The sequence below is a fragment of the Lutra lutra genome, chromosome 6 (assembly GCF_902655055.1).
Source record: "Lutra lutra chromosome 6, mLutLut1.2, whole genome shotgun sequence".
Taxonomy (NCBI): Eukaryota; Metazoa; Chordata; class Mammalia; order Carnivora; family Mustelidae; genus Lutra; species Lutra lutra.
The window spans coordinates 61617809-61630824 of NC_062283.1; the positions used below are offsets into that span (position 1 = coordinate 61617809).

Sequence of the window (13016 nt, forward strand, 5' to 3'; positions counted from 1 at the left end):
GAGCACAGGCAGACAGAGTGGCAGGCAGAGGCAGAGGGAGAAGCAGGCTCCCTGCCAAGCAAGGAGCCCGATGTGGGACTCGATCCCAGGACGCTGGGATCATGACCTGAGCCGAAGGCAGCTGCTTAACCAACTGAGCCACCCAGGCGTCCCCCAAGTATTGTTTCTTGATGCTTGCTTCAGGTATACATATGTATGTGAATGTGTTAGGTGTTATACCATGTGTGTTTTTGGTGTATCACAGAAAACTTAGAAATGCATTGGGTCTTCCATATCCTCCTGTTTGCCTTCTTGCTTTCTTCAGTCTAAGTGTTCAGTCATTTAAAATTGTATAGAAGGACTCAGCACACTAGGAACATACAGTAAAGAACAGGGGGTGTCTCTTTTTTTAGGGAGGTACTGCCCAAGAAGAAAGATAGTTTACTCTTCACTCATGGAAATACATGGAATTGAAGAACAAGTATTTTGTTGGAGTGGGAAGTGGGTTGGCTTACTTAGGAAGGATAGAAAGGAGGATGGGGTGAAATTATCGTTGGTAGACTCCGTGGTGGGAAAAGTCATAGTAGATTTGGATTCTGGGAGTTGTTTTGGGTAGGAACAAGCAGTTGAGGTGAACAGGGATCTGCCCTGTTTTTTTTGTTTTTACTTTTCTTAGATGGAATTGGCCATTCAACCCTTAGAGCTTCTTGGATGTATATTTCCTGTGGAACTTTTTGCATATTGTGTTGATTTTGTGGTGGTTAAGCTGGTGTGATCCACTGCCAATAGCATTTATGATGGAAGTGGGTCACTACAAGGTCTTTCTTTCTTTCTTTTTTAAAGATTTTATTTATTTGACAGAGAGAGAGATCACAAGTAGGCAGAGAGCAGGCGGGGGGGTGGGGGGAAGCAGGCTCCCTGCTGAGCAGAGAGCCTGATGCGGGGCTCGATCCCAGGACCTTGAGATCATGACCTGGGCCGAAGGCAGAGGCTTAACCCACTGAGCCACCCAGGCGCCCCTACAAGGTATTTCTTATGTAATACTATTTTTTAATCTGAACATGTGGGGGATTCCTGGTATATTTCTGCCTGTGCCTGATTAAGATGACTACATATTAACAGACAGAAAGAAGAGGGAACTTTTCAAAAAGCCTGAAATAAATTGAATCAAACATATTGTGAAATCCATGAAGAAACAGTGGGCAAAATATTTTATTATTGTTTCTGAATATCAGGGATAAAAACCTTGGCATGGAGGTCATTTTTCAGGTGGTACTCTGCTGGGCACTGAATGGGATTAGACTCACCTGAACAGTTAGAGTCTTAGATGATGTAATAGTCCTTTTAAGCCTGTCTTGTCCCATTTTTGTGTTGGGGGACCCACATAAAATGTCTGTGGGGGACTTGGAGCCCCCAAAGGTCTCTTTTTGAGGGTCTCAAAAATCAGGTTCCAAGTTAGCCTTTATTTTAGAGGCTGATGGTTTGTTTTGGGTTGTAGCTCACCCTGGTGCGATTGTACATGTGTATTAGCAGTGACAGCAGGTTTGTAAGAGAGGACTGATACAGAGTCCGACAGTGTTGCTGTGGGTCAGATAATATGCTTTCTTGTTAAGAAAGGCACCAGGCAGCTTATTTATTAGTGAAACACAACTCAGAGTGGGAAAGTCCTCCTGTCAGAACTTTCTAAAAATCATTTGTGTCTTTAGAAGAGGGAAGGAGCACTTCGCTACATCTACTTTAACACGTGAAAAATAATTTTAGGAGTGAGGGATCTTTATTTTTATTTATTTTTAAGGTGGGAGAGAGTGAGTGAGAGAGAGCACGAGCAAGGGAAGGGGCAGAGAGGGAGGGAGAAGCAGACACCCTGCCGAGCAGGGAGCCCAAGTGGATGTGGGGGGAGTTGGGGGGGAACCTGGATCCTCCTGATCTTGACCTGAGCTGAAGACAGAGCTTAAATGACCAAGCCACCAGGTTCCCCTGGAGTGAGGGATCTTTAAAAATATACCCGTGGGGCTACCCTGAGAATCAGGGAGTGAGGCTCTTCTTCCTGGTCAACATCTGGGAAACAAACTGCTTATGCTGCAGACCTAGTCCCTACTGGTTAGTTCAGGGAGGGATTCCCCACTTGAAGACAACCCCTTTCATGAGGGAAGCCAAAGCATTTTCATTTGCATGTATCTTTGCTCTTCCCTTGGACCCCTGCTTGACAGAGAGTTGCTGAGGTCCTAAAGAATGGGGGTGGAAGAGATCTGCTTTTCATCAGCAGCATCCAGGGGCTCTCCTAGGATTTTCCTTTTCTCTACTGCCCACCTGCCATCTCCATAAACATGGCTCCTTGCCAGTGGCCCAGTAGAGGTACTAATGGGAAGGAAATGTGTATGTGATTAAGTAGAAGTTAACTTTGCCTTGTATAGTTTCTGAGTTTGACCATGCATAGATTGCTACAAACTTATTTCCGGCACTGGGGGTGTTGGCACACCTGTGAGGTAGGGTTGGAGGGGGAGCAAAGCTCTAGAACAGATACAGTCCACACATTGAAAAACCAATTTGAGTAATTGAGGACTGGCATTGTATATTAAAGAATTACTATTTAAGATATTTTGTAACAAGGTGGAGCATAGGTAAATAAACAAGCATGGGACAAGAACCCTGGAAACATTTTATTTTTGTGAATCAAATTGAGAAATGGGGTCCTCACTGGTAACCTTGGTAGAAAGAGCCCACTGTGCTGTGCTGGGATGCTTTGCTTATTGATAGTGATGCTGTGAAAACTGACACTTTGGCAGGTGAATCAGATCAGTTTCAGCTTTGGTCCTAGGCTGGCCTGGGTATAGTGCAGATATTTATTGGAAAGACACAGGCACCTGGGTGGCTCAGTCAGTTAAGCGTTGGACTCTAGGTTTTGGCTCTCGGCCATGATATCAGGGTCCTGGGTTTGAGCCCCGTATGGGGCTCCCAGCTCAACGGGGGAGGGGGTCCTGGCTTGAGATTCTCTCCCTCTGCCCCTTCTCCTCCCTCGCACATGCACACTCTCTCAACATTTATCCTTAAAAAAAAAAAAAAAAAAAAACCAACCTTTCTATGTGGGTGGGGGATTGGCTAGATGGGTATTAAAGAAGGCACTTGTGATGAGCACTGGGTGTTGTGTGTAGGTGATGAATCACTGAATTCTACTCCAGAAACCTATATTGCCCTGTATGTTAACTAAGTAAAATTTAATTTAGAAAAAAAAAAAAAAGCTTTTTAATTCCTGAGTTTTAAGATTCGACAGAGGAGAAAGAGAGCTTACACTCTGTGTGGCATATTTGTTTCTGTGAAGTTTATTGTGGTTAAAGGAGCCCTCTTAGCTGTGTAGGGTGCAACAGAAACAGACTTCTGACCTTGGACAGTCAACAGGTTGGTTAACATTTTGGACTTCATTTCTTCATCTGCAAAATGGTGTTTTCTTGAGCCCCCAGAACTATTCAAAACCTTTAGCAGATTCAGCCCCTTGTAGACTGTTGCTGTTTGTTATTTTTCTGGAGGTTTCTGTTGGGTGCTCATGAAAAGAGTCGTCCAGGGGTGCCTGGCGGGCTCAGTCAGTAGAGCATGCAACTCTTGATCTTGCGGTTGTGAGTTTGAGCCCTACTTTGGGTGTAGACATTACTTAAAAATAAAATCTTGGGGCGCCTGGGTGGCTCAGTCGGCTAAGGGTCTGCCTTCCGCTCAGGTCATGATCCCAGGGCTGTGGGATGGAGCCCTACCTTGGGCTCCCTGCTCAGCAGGAAGCCTGCTTCTCCCTCTCCCACTCCCCCTGCTTGTATTTCCTCTCTCGCTGTGTCTCTTTGTCAAATAAATAAAGTCTTAAAAAATAAATGAATAAAATCTTTAAAAAGAAAAAAAAGAAGGGAGTCATCCAACAAAATGATCTATGAAAGTACTTCAAGAATTGTAACATGTTCTACTTGTGTGAGGTTAAAAAAAAATCCTAAAACTTCCTAAAAGAGACTAATTGTACAACAAAACAATAATGAGGTTTTTTTTTTTAAATGTTATTTATTTATTTGACTGAGAGACAGTGAGAGAGGGAATCAACCAGGGGGAGCGGGAGAGGGAGAAGCAGGCTTCCTACCGAGCAGGGAGCCTGATTGCAGAACTCGATCCAAGGACCCTGAGATCATGACCCAGGGCAGGTGCCTAAGGACTGAACCACCCAGGTGCCCTCAGTAATGAGTTTTTTTTTTTTTTTGTAGCTTTTTTTTTTTTTTTTTAAGATTTTATTTATTTATTTGAGAGAGAGCATGAGCGAGGAGAAGGTCAGAGAGAGAAGCAGACTCCCTGTGGACCTGGGAGCCCGATGCGGGACTCGATCCCGGGACTCCAGGATCATGACCTGAGCCGAAGGCAGTCGTCCAACCAACTGAGCCACCCAGGCGTCCCAGTAATGAGTTTTTAAGCAGCAAATAAGAGTACTTATTGGTACAGAAAGATTGGGGCAACACCTGCAGGGGATGGAAGGGGCTGTGTCTGCATGATAGGGCAGAGGGTCAGGGAGTGCCTTTTTTGATTCCTGGAAGCTGGTAGGCTTGTTTTTCTCTCCTTTGATTAAGAAGGACACTTGTATCCTTACCCTAGGTGTTTTTCCTTTTTGTGATTCGGCCCTGTATTTGTATGGCATTTCTTTTCAGTTATTGACAATGTCCTTTGAACATGCCTTTGTGATTGTGCCGAACTTTTAATTTTTTTTTTTTTTTTTTTTTTTGTTTTTTTTTGTTTCTTTGGAGCCCATCTCTTGAGAGGCCTTTAAAAATGTACATGACATGTCAGGCACTTAAAGATGGAAACAGTGAATCCACAAACAATGAATCCACATAAGGTGGAAACAATGAATACATGCAGGAAGTATGCCATTTTGCTGATCCTTGCTCTGCTTTCTACAAAGCAATAGAGATATAGACTCTGTCTGCTTTTCCAGCTCAGTCTCTGTGTATTAAAATTCATTAAACACGAGTTCCCTGTGTCTAGGAGGCTTCCCCAAGTTACTAAGAGCCTGAAGACCACCAGCCCCCTATCACGGAGCCTCTCTGGAGCTGGGGCATGAATTGCAATTGCAGGTTGAATTGTATTCATTTAACAGATACTTAGTAAGCTCCATTCGTGTGCATTGTGCTGAGTCCTCTGAGTGTGCAGCACGGAGCCCTGCAGGCCTGGTCCCTGCTGTCACCTATTGTATTTCCCGTGGGACCTGTAAGGTGGGACCTTCCAGTGGGGCCTATTAAGTGTCAAGTAAAACACTCATCTGTGTGTCCCTGAAACTTACAGCCCTCCCTGGCCAAAATGGAAGGGATATCTTAAAGCTAAACCAGGTTGGAAAGTGAGCATAATTCTTGGATTGGGTTAAGTAATCTCTTTCATTCCCTCCCTCCCTCCTACTTCTATTGCTTCCCCTTCCCCCTCTCTGGAGAGGTTGTGATTCATACTCTAAACCTGAAGGGCAGTACTTGGTGCCGACCGGGAAGTGGCATGAAAAGCCATCTCTGGCACTGGAGTCTTCAGAATACCCGGCCTCTGAGTGAGAGTGTTGTGGAGGAGGAAATATCATGGGGGTTAGTTTCCTGTGCAAACACAAGGCTCAGAATGACATTGCTTGTGAAACCAAGCATTATATATAGACTGCTCTGAAGTGAATCAGGGCCTGTGTCTGCTGATGGATTTATGCTGGGAAATAACATCAAGGTCAGTCAGAGTGGCTTTGAAGTAAATTGCTGCCTCCGTTCCCCTGGCCCAATCCAAACCAGTTATTTCGTGGTGGGATTAGGGCTTTTCCGCAGTGGGCATTGTAGGCACCAGGCCCAGGAGATCATTCCAGGGGCTTGTAAATATGGCATGGGCTAATCCTCCCATGGCTGGTACCACGATTCTCCTAAAGTATGTTTGCATGTGATGTCCTGGTTCCTGGTAACAGAGATAAGAGCTCAGCAGGGTCCGGCTTTCCTTCTGTGTAGAGCCATGAGTGAGGTAGATCTTTTTCTGTTGACTGTCGCATTTATTTTATTCAACAGATTTTCTTTGCATTCCTACTCTGTCAGGACCTGCTGGGATGGGAATGGAGGGGACCACAGATTTTTGTTGTTGTTTTACGAAAGAGGGACATGGGGCACCTGGGTGGCTCAGTTGGTTAAGCATCTGTCTTCGGCTCAGGTCATAATCCCAGCATCCTGGGATCAACCCCCCTCCCCGCCCCCGCATTGAGCTCCTTGCTCTGTGGGGAGCCTGCTTCTCCCTCTCCCTCTGCCTGCTGCTCCCCCTGCTTGTGCTTGTTCACTCTCTCTGTCAAACAAATAAATAAAATCTTTAAAAAAGAAAAAAAGGGACATGTATACAGTAAGTGAATATATTTGGTTTTTCTGTTCTTTCATGTTCATGGGAATGCTTATTGCTGTCCATTTGATGTCTTAAGTCCTTTGGGTGTGGAGGTCACTATCAGATCCACTAAGGAGCTAGGGAAAAGTCTGGATTGGACCTTGTCTTGTGAAAATGGTAGTACCCCTGGAGAAGTGAGTGTATTGCTCCTGTGTCTGAAGGTAGTACACAGAATCCTCATGATCTGAGTCTCTATGATCTCTGAATTCCAGTGTGAGATCAGGTGCCAGGTTACCAAGACCTCTGGCTCCTGAGTTTTGGCAAATGAGTAGCAAGAATTAGGATATTAAGGGTTATCAGCCTTATCTGAAAAAAAGTATCCAAATGTATGCAGTTGACTGGGTTTGGATAGTGAACATTGGAGCTGTGAGAGTTCCTCTGGCCTGGGATCCCCAGATGTCCTCAGTGTGCAGGTGGTGTAACTGTAGTTTTACACGAGGCTTCCTGGGGGAGACGTGTTGGGTGTCCTTAGATTTAGCTGGGAGGAGACGGGCATAGGTTGTGGGGGTGGCTTGTGAACAAGGCACGGAGAAGAGGTCTGGGTTTGGGTTTGTGCCCAGGCTGCCCAGCAGATTTTAGAGAGGTGCCTTGAATCGTGGGTTTGTTGTACCCAAGTTGGGAAAGTTCTGGGAAGCCCCCAGCACTTCAGCAGTCCTTGGCTAACGGAAGTGTTATTGAGGAAGAGGTGCAGCCTGGAGAGGCAGGGTGTTGCCGTTCTCGGAGAGAGAATGTGGGTGGGTGGTGCTGGGCTAATCTTGAGGGTTCTGTGGAGGAGCTGAGGAGCCTCTTTTCTCCCTGGGAATGAGAACAAGGGCCCACCAGCGTCAGATGGGAAAGCTTGGCTGAGATTGGAGGTCACTGTAGCCTGGGGGAGACAGACTGCTTTTCACAACCCCCCCCCCCCCTTTTTTTCTTTCTAAGGGCGATCTTTAGTTATTGCTCCGAGCGTGGAGCTTTTCTTGCCACCTACACTACACATTGTGCTCAAAACTTAAATCGGATTAAAGTGAGTAATTTTCACCTGGTGTTTATACATTTCGGTTGACTCAGCAAGTGTTGAGTTGGGCATGAGAAAAATGTGCCTGTGATTATCAGTGATGGAACAAGGATGATTTCACAGTTGGAAAAATATTAATATTTAAAGTTAAACCGTGGGGTGCCTGAGTGGCTCAGTGGGTTAAGCTGCTGCCTTCAGCTCGGGTCATGGTCTCAGGGTCCTGGGATCGAGTCCCGAATCGGGCTCTCTGCTCAGCGGGGAGCCTGCTTCCCTCCCTCTCTCTCTGCCTGCCTCTCTGTCTACTTGTGATCTCTCTCTGTCAAATAAATAAAATCTTTAAAAAAAAAAATAAAGTTAAACCGTGTTAGTTGTTGAGTAAGCGCATGGGTTCAGGAAACTGAGTACTGGGGTGCAAATTTCAACTTTGTCACTCTTGGCTGTGTGACCGTGGGTGAATTCTCTAATCTCAGTGGTTAGAAAATTACCCCTCATGTATAAAATGAGGCTAATACTAATGCCTGGTTCCTAGAGGTTTTTGTGAGGCTTAAATGAGATGGTAACATAAGGTACTTAGTCTAGTGCCAGATGTGTTACAACTCTCGAGCTAAATTTTCATAAAGAAAACAGAAGCATCCAGGTGACCCATGAAGCTGCTTCTGGCCCTCAGCCCCCTGCGTGACATGAGCTTTGAATGGCAGAGTGAAGCTGTAAGGTGCGGGGGGAGACCCTTGGGCCGAGGCCGGGCCCAGTTCTGGTTCTGGGTCTGCCCCAGTTTTGGTTCTGTGGCTAGCCATGGGTCACACAAGTCACGTCATCTCTCTGTATCTCTGTTTCCTCATCTGTGAGACAAGATGGGATGGAATGGGTGCCAATGATGGCAACGGAGATAGCCAGTAGGTACTGTGTGCCAGGCACTGTGCTGCGTGCTTTGCTCAGTTTATCCTGTGACCAGCTGTGAGTAGGTGTTGCAGATGGGGAAACCGAAGCTCAGAGTTCTTTGTCCAGGGTCACCTAGCTAGCTATAAAGGTAAAGCTGGCCTCATCTGATAGTCTTTGATTCAGTGTGTTAGGTGTTAATAGTTCTATAAGTTCACTGCCTTCTTTTGCATTTAACTTTCTGATTAATTTTGGCCAGTGCTTTCTGGGTTGTCTTAAGAAAAAGACTGGAGACTAAGCTTATGGTTTGACTCTAAATTGTAGTTAATAAGCATTTCTGGAGTGTCTGCATATTTCTTTGGAAGTAAATAATGGCTCCCCCTCCCACTCTTATTAAGTAAAATCTTATCTAAGGTGCTTTGAACTTAGGTGAGGGAAGACTGTGTGTGAATACTGCAGTGGTAGAGGCCTTTCTCAGCAGATTTCTCCATGAGGCCCTCTGCAGCCGAACATTTGGATAGAACAGGCGTGTCTTGCCACTGGAATTGCCAGCTGGTTGTAGGGTTTTCTTCAACATGCCCCTAACTGGGAGTTGTAGGCCACTGGGCTTGCTGGATGTGTTGGTGCTAGGGAGACGCAGCGTTGGGCTTCTGCAAGTTGGAGGCCCTGGTGTTGGGTCAGTGTTTGCCCTTTTAGCTCCAACTTGCTCTCCCAAATTCCACTTTCAGCTGCAGTGTGGGGCACGTAGTTTTTCCATGTTCTGTTGTTGTTTGGGAGACTGACCCAAATGGAGGCTTTGGTCAGTGACTTAGTGGGAGTATCTTTTGGCTCTCCTTGGCTAGCCCTGAGGTACCCAGGCATTCTGGCTCTTACATTTGGGGAAAGGCGACATGGTGACATGACAACGCAGCCGATGCTCAGGTAGTCTACCTGGGGGGTGAGGGTGGGGGTAAAAGCTCCAGTTTCAGGAGGCACATGAGTGTTAGCAGCAGCACTAGCTTGCAAGCTTTTTCCTCTGTGGAGGACTTGGGGAGGGGTCAGTGTCGGGTATGTACCCCAGAATTCCTGCTTTCTTCCTGCCTGTGGAAGTGATGTAACCAGGAAGGCATCCTCCCTGCTATTGTAGCAAGAGCTGCTGCGGGCCATTCCAGCTCTCTGACCCCAGGTAGAATATGAGTCAGCAGAACTGTAGCTGGAGTTCCCTCTGATCATCTGCTTATCTTTTAACCACTAAGATTTATATTTAGTGACTAATGATCTTATGCTAGAAGTACCATCTCCCACACAAGTCCCCGGCAGGCTGGCTCTGAGTAAGGACACTGACTTAGAAATAAACCTTTTCCCCCTCTTTCCTGCAGGATTTGCCATGGCTTTCTGTGCTGGGCTCTGGGGCCCCTTCACCCATGTAAGCAGAGCTCTCAGCCAGCGCAGTTTCAGGTAAATTTCCCATTCAGTTCTTAAAGCTTTGTCTCTGAGTAAGCCTACCATCAGGGCCGGGTATTATGTGACTAGAAAGGGAGTGGGAACTCAGAGGAGCGGGCTTGGCTTCTGGGAAAGCTAAACAAGCCAGAGCAGCTGGGGTTTGGTTGTGGTGGGTAAGAGGATTGGTAAGGATGTGACCTTGCTATTGGAGGTAGGGTAGGGAATGGCCCAAAGTAGAGGAAACTTCTGTCCTTGCCGGATTCTTGTAGTGACTCCAACGTCTCTCGACCCTGTCATTCCCCCAGTGCATGAAAACCTTCTCTTTTAAAAATGGAATCTTGTTTTAAAATGTTACATGCATATTACCAAAACTCAGGCATGATAGAAGTATGACAGCCTCCCCTCCTTTTAGATGCTAAGCCAGGACACAGAGCACGGGTGCCTTATTGTTGGCAAACATGCCTCCTGGCCCCATTCGTGGACTCCCTGGCATTTACTGAGCACTGCGCCTAGGGTTGGTCATAGATGAATAAGAATTGCTTCCTGTCCTCAAAGAGTCTTCACAGTTGGCCACAGGAGCAAACTTGGAAACAAATAAATCTGAGGAAATGTGACCAGTATAATAATAGAGGTCTGTACGGTGCTTTGGATGGCCTGAGACAGGAGCTGCTAATGGAGGAGGAGGAAGGGAGAACAGAGGCAGCCTTCCCAGAAGGGAAGTGGGAGCAGGCCCTGTCCAGGCCTCCAGGGAGGGCTGAGAGGTGTGGCGTGCCTGAAGGGCACAGACCACTCTGACCGCTCTGTGGTCAGTGGTAAGAGATTGTGACCCTCAGATGGCAGGTAAGTGGAGGCGAGGTTGTCAGCAGTGTAGACAGTGGAGGACCACTGAATAGTTCTAAGGGGAGTGGTCTCAGTTTTATGTTCTTTTTTTTTTTTTTTTGACAGAGACAGGGAGAGAGAACACAAGCAGAGGGAGTGGGAGAGGGAGAAGCAGGCTTCCCGCTGAGCAGGGAGCCTGATGCAGGGCTCGATCCCAGGACCCTGGGATCATGACCTGAGCCGAAGACAGATGCTTAACGACTAAGCCACCCTGGTGCCCCTCAGTTTTATGTTCTAAAAGAGAGCTCTTGGCTGGCAATGTGAGGCACATGGAACCAGTTTGGACACTAACAGTCTTGGTGTAAGAGAGAAAGCTGCCAAACTGCGGAAGTGTTGGTGGGGGCAGGGAGAGGACTGAGGGGCTTCACAGGTATTATCATAGGATTTGGCAGCCAGGACGTTGATGGAGAGAGAGGGTTATGGCTTAGGAGCTGGAGAAGCCATTAGCTAAATAAATGCAGCAGCACGGGGAGGTTTGCAAGGGGAGATGATGAGGTCAGTGTGGGATCTAGTGAGTGTGCAGTATCAGTGGGACATGTTGTGGGAAGCTTAGACTGGAAAGGCAGGGCTAGAATAGAGGAGAGAAATGAGGCTGGAGATGGAATTTACTAGTTGGAAGCAAAGGGAATCAATAAAACTGCCCCAGAGTAGGCCTGTGGAATGTGAGGGGAGAGCCCAGGGTTACCCTGCAGAATGCTAGCACTTAAGGTGTTCACATCAGGAAAACAGAAATCCCTGTTATCAGATGCTTAATAATAGCTTATCTGCCTTTAATAGGTACACTTTATTTGTTTTTTTAAGGATTTTATTTATTTGAGAGAGAACGTGAGAGGGGGAGGGTCAGAGGGAAAAGCAGACTCCCTGCTGAGCAGGGAACCTGATGTGGGTCTCTGTCCTGGGACTCCGGGACCCTGACCTGAGCCAAAGGCAGCTGCTTAACCAACTGAGCCACCCAGGCTCCCTAATAGGTACACTTAAAAAAAAAAAAGTCCATTCTAGTGGGGAAAAATGCATTGAGACAAAAGATCGTTACCTCAACTTATTTCTGGTTTCTTCTTTTATGTCAGGGGTCTCCCTTGGCAAACCTATTCATTCATATTGTCTGGTTCCCAGCAACACATTGATGGGAAATTTGGGAATCAGTACATTCTGGGGGAACAGGTTTTACAGGCTAGGCAATGGATGAGGCCTGGCCCATAAAAAAGTCCCCTAATGCTCAGAGTTCTTTTGGATACCAGAGGCTTTCAGTTAGGCTGCCATGAAGTTCATTGTAACAGAAAATTGGGTTCCATTTAAAACCCCACCAGGGGTGCCTTATGGTCCTGGGATCAAGCCCCACATAGGCCTCTCTGCTCAGCGGGGAGCCTGCTTCTCCTTCTCTCTCTGCCTGCCTCTCTGCCTACTTGTGATCTCTCTGTCAAATAAATAAATAAAATCTTTAAAACAAAAATAAAAACAAAACCCTCCAAATCGAGATGTTGACCCAGCAGCAGGAACTTTTGACTGTGAGGAAACTGTCTTGGGCACAGAGAAGTATTCACAAGCACCCAACTTTCTGTCAGGGCCCTGGGTTTTGCTCTGTCAGTGCTTTTTTGCTAATGTGTGATCTCTCCCAGGCCTTGCCCTCAGAAGCCTCTGCACCCTGACCAGGAGAGATGCAGACCTCAGACTTTTTTTCTCTTTCCTCAGCACCACTGGGAGCCTCAGTGCAATTCAGAAGATGACGCGGGTCCGTGTGGTGGACAACAGTGCCCTGGGGAATACCCCATACCATCGCCCTCCTCGTTGCATCCATGTCTATAACAAGAATGGGGTGGGCAAGGTGGGCGACCGGATACTGCTGGCCATCAAGGGACAGAAGAAAAAGGCCCTCATTGTGGGGCATCGCATGCCCGGTCCCCCGATGACTCCTAGGTTTGACTCCAACAATGTGGTCCTTATTGAGGACAATGGGAACCCTGTGGGGACCCGAATTAAGACACCCATCCCCAGCGGCCTACGCCAAAGGGAAGGTGAATTTTCCAAGGTGCTGGCCATTGCTCAGACCTTTGTGTGAGCAGGGCTCAGGCCGCTGGCTGCGGTAGGAATCATGGGAGGGAACTCAGGGCCCGTGGCTGGGGAACAGTGTCCAGTGAAAAAATAAACCATTTCATGTATGTTTCCTCCTGAGCTTTTTGGGATGTAGTCATGAGGTAAATGGCACTGAAGCAATTAAAAGGCTGCCGACTCTTGTCACACCGATGGCATGAGGTAGCCTGCGAGCTCATCCAGGATTATCAAACTCTGGAAAATGGAGGTACAAACCAAATGCCAGTTCCTAAATGTGAAGTTGGACTCTGTCACCTTCTAACCATGCGAGCTTTTTTATTTTCTATTTTAATTTCTTGCCATTCAGAGTATCCTCTTTCTGTGTCTGAGGGCTTGAGATATTAAATGGGTATGAAGATTACAGGTTAGCACG

At 46.9% G+C, this 13016-nt stretch overlaps 1 protein-coding gene across 2 annotated transcripts in view; it reads left to right on the forward strand.

The window, feature by feature from the left end:
- Positions 1-12711, forward strand: part of MRPL14 (mitochondrial ribosomal protein L14) — a 14243-nt gene extending 1532 nt beyond the window's left edge. For both annotated transcript variants that reach the window (XM_047732813.1, XM_047732814.1), the window contains exons 2-3: positions 9613-9691; positions 12245-12711. In XM_047732813.1, the coding sequence (XP_047588769.1) occupies positions 9621-9691; positions 12245-12611 (438 nt within the window). In that variant the 5' untranslated portion in view covers positions 9613-9620 and the 3' untranslated portion in view covers positions 12612-12711. The remainder of the gene's footprint in view (positions 1-9612; positions 9692-12244) is intronic.
- The last annotated feature ends 305 nt before the right edge of the window (positions 12712-13016 follow it).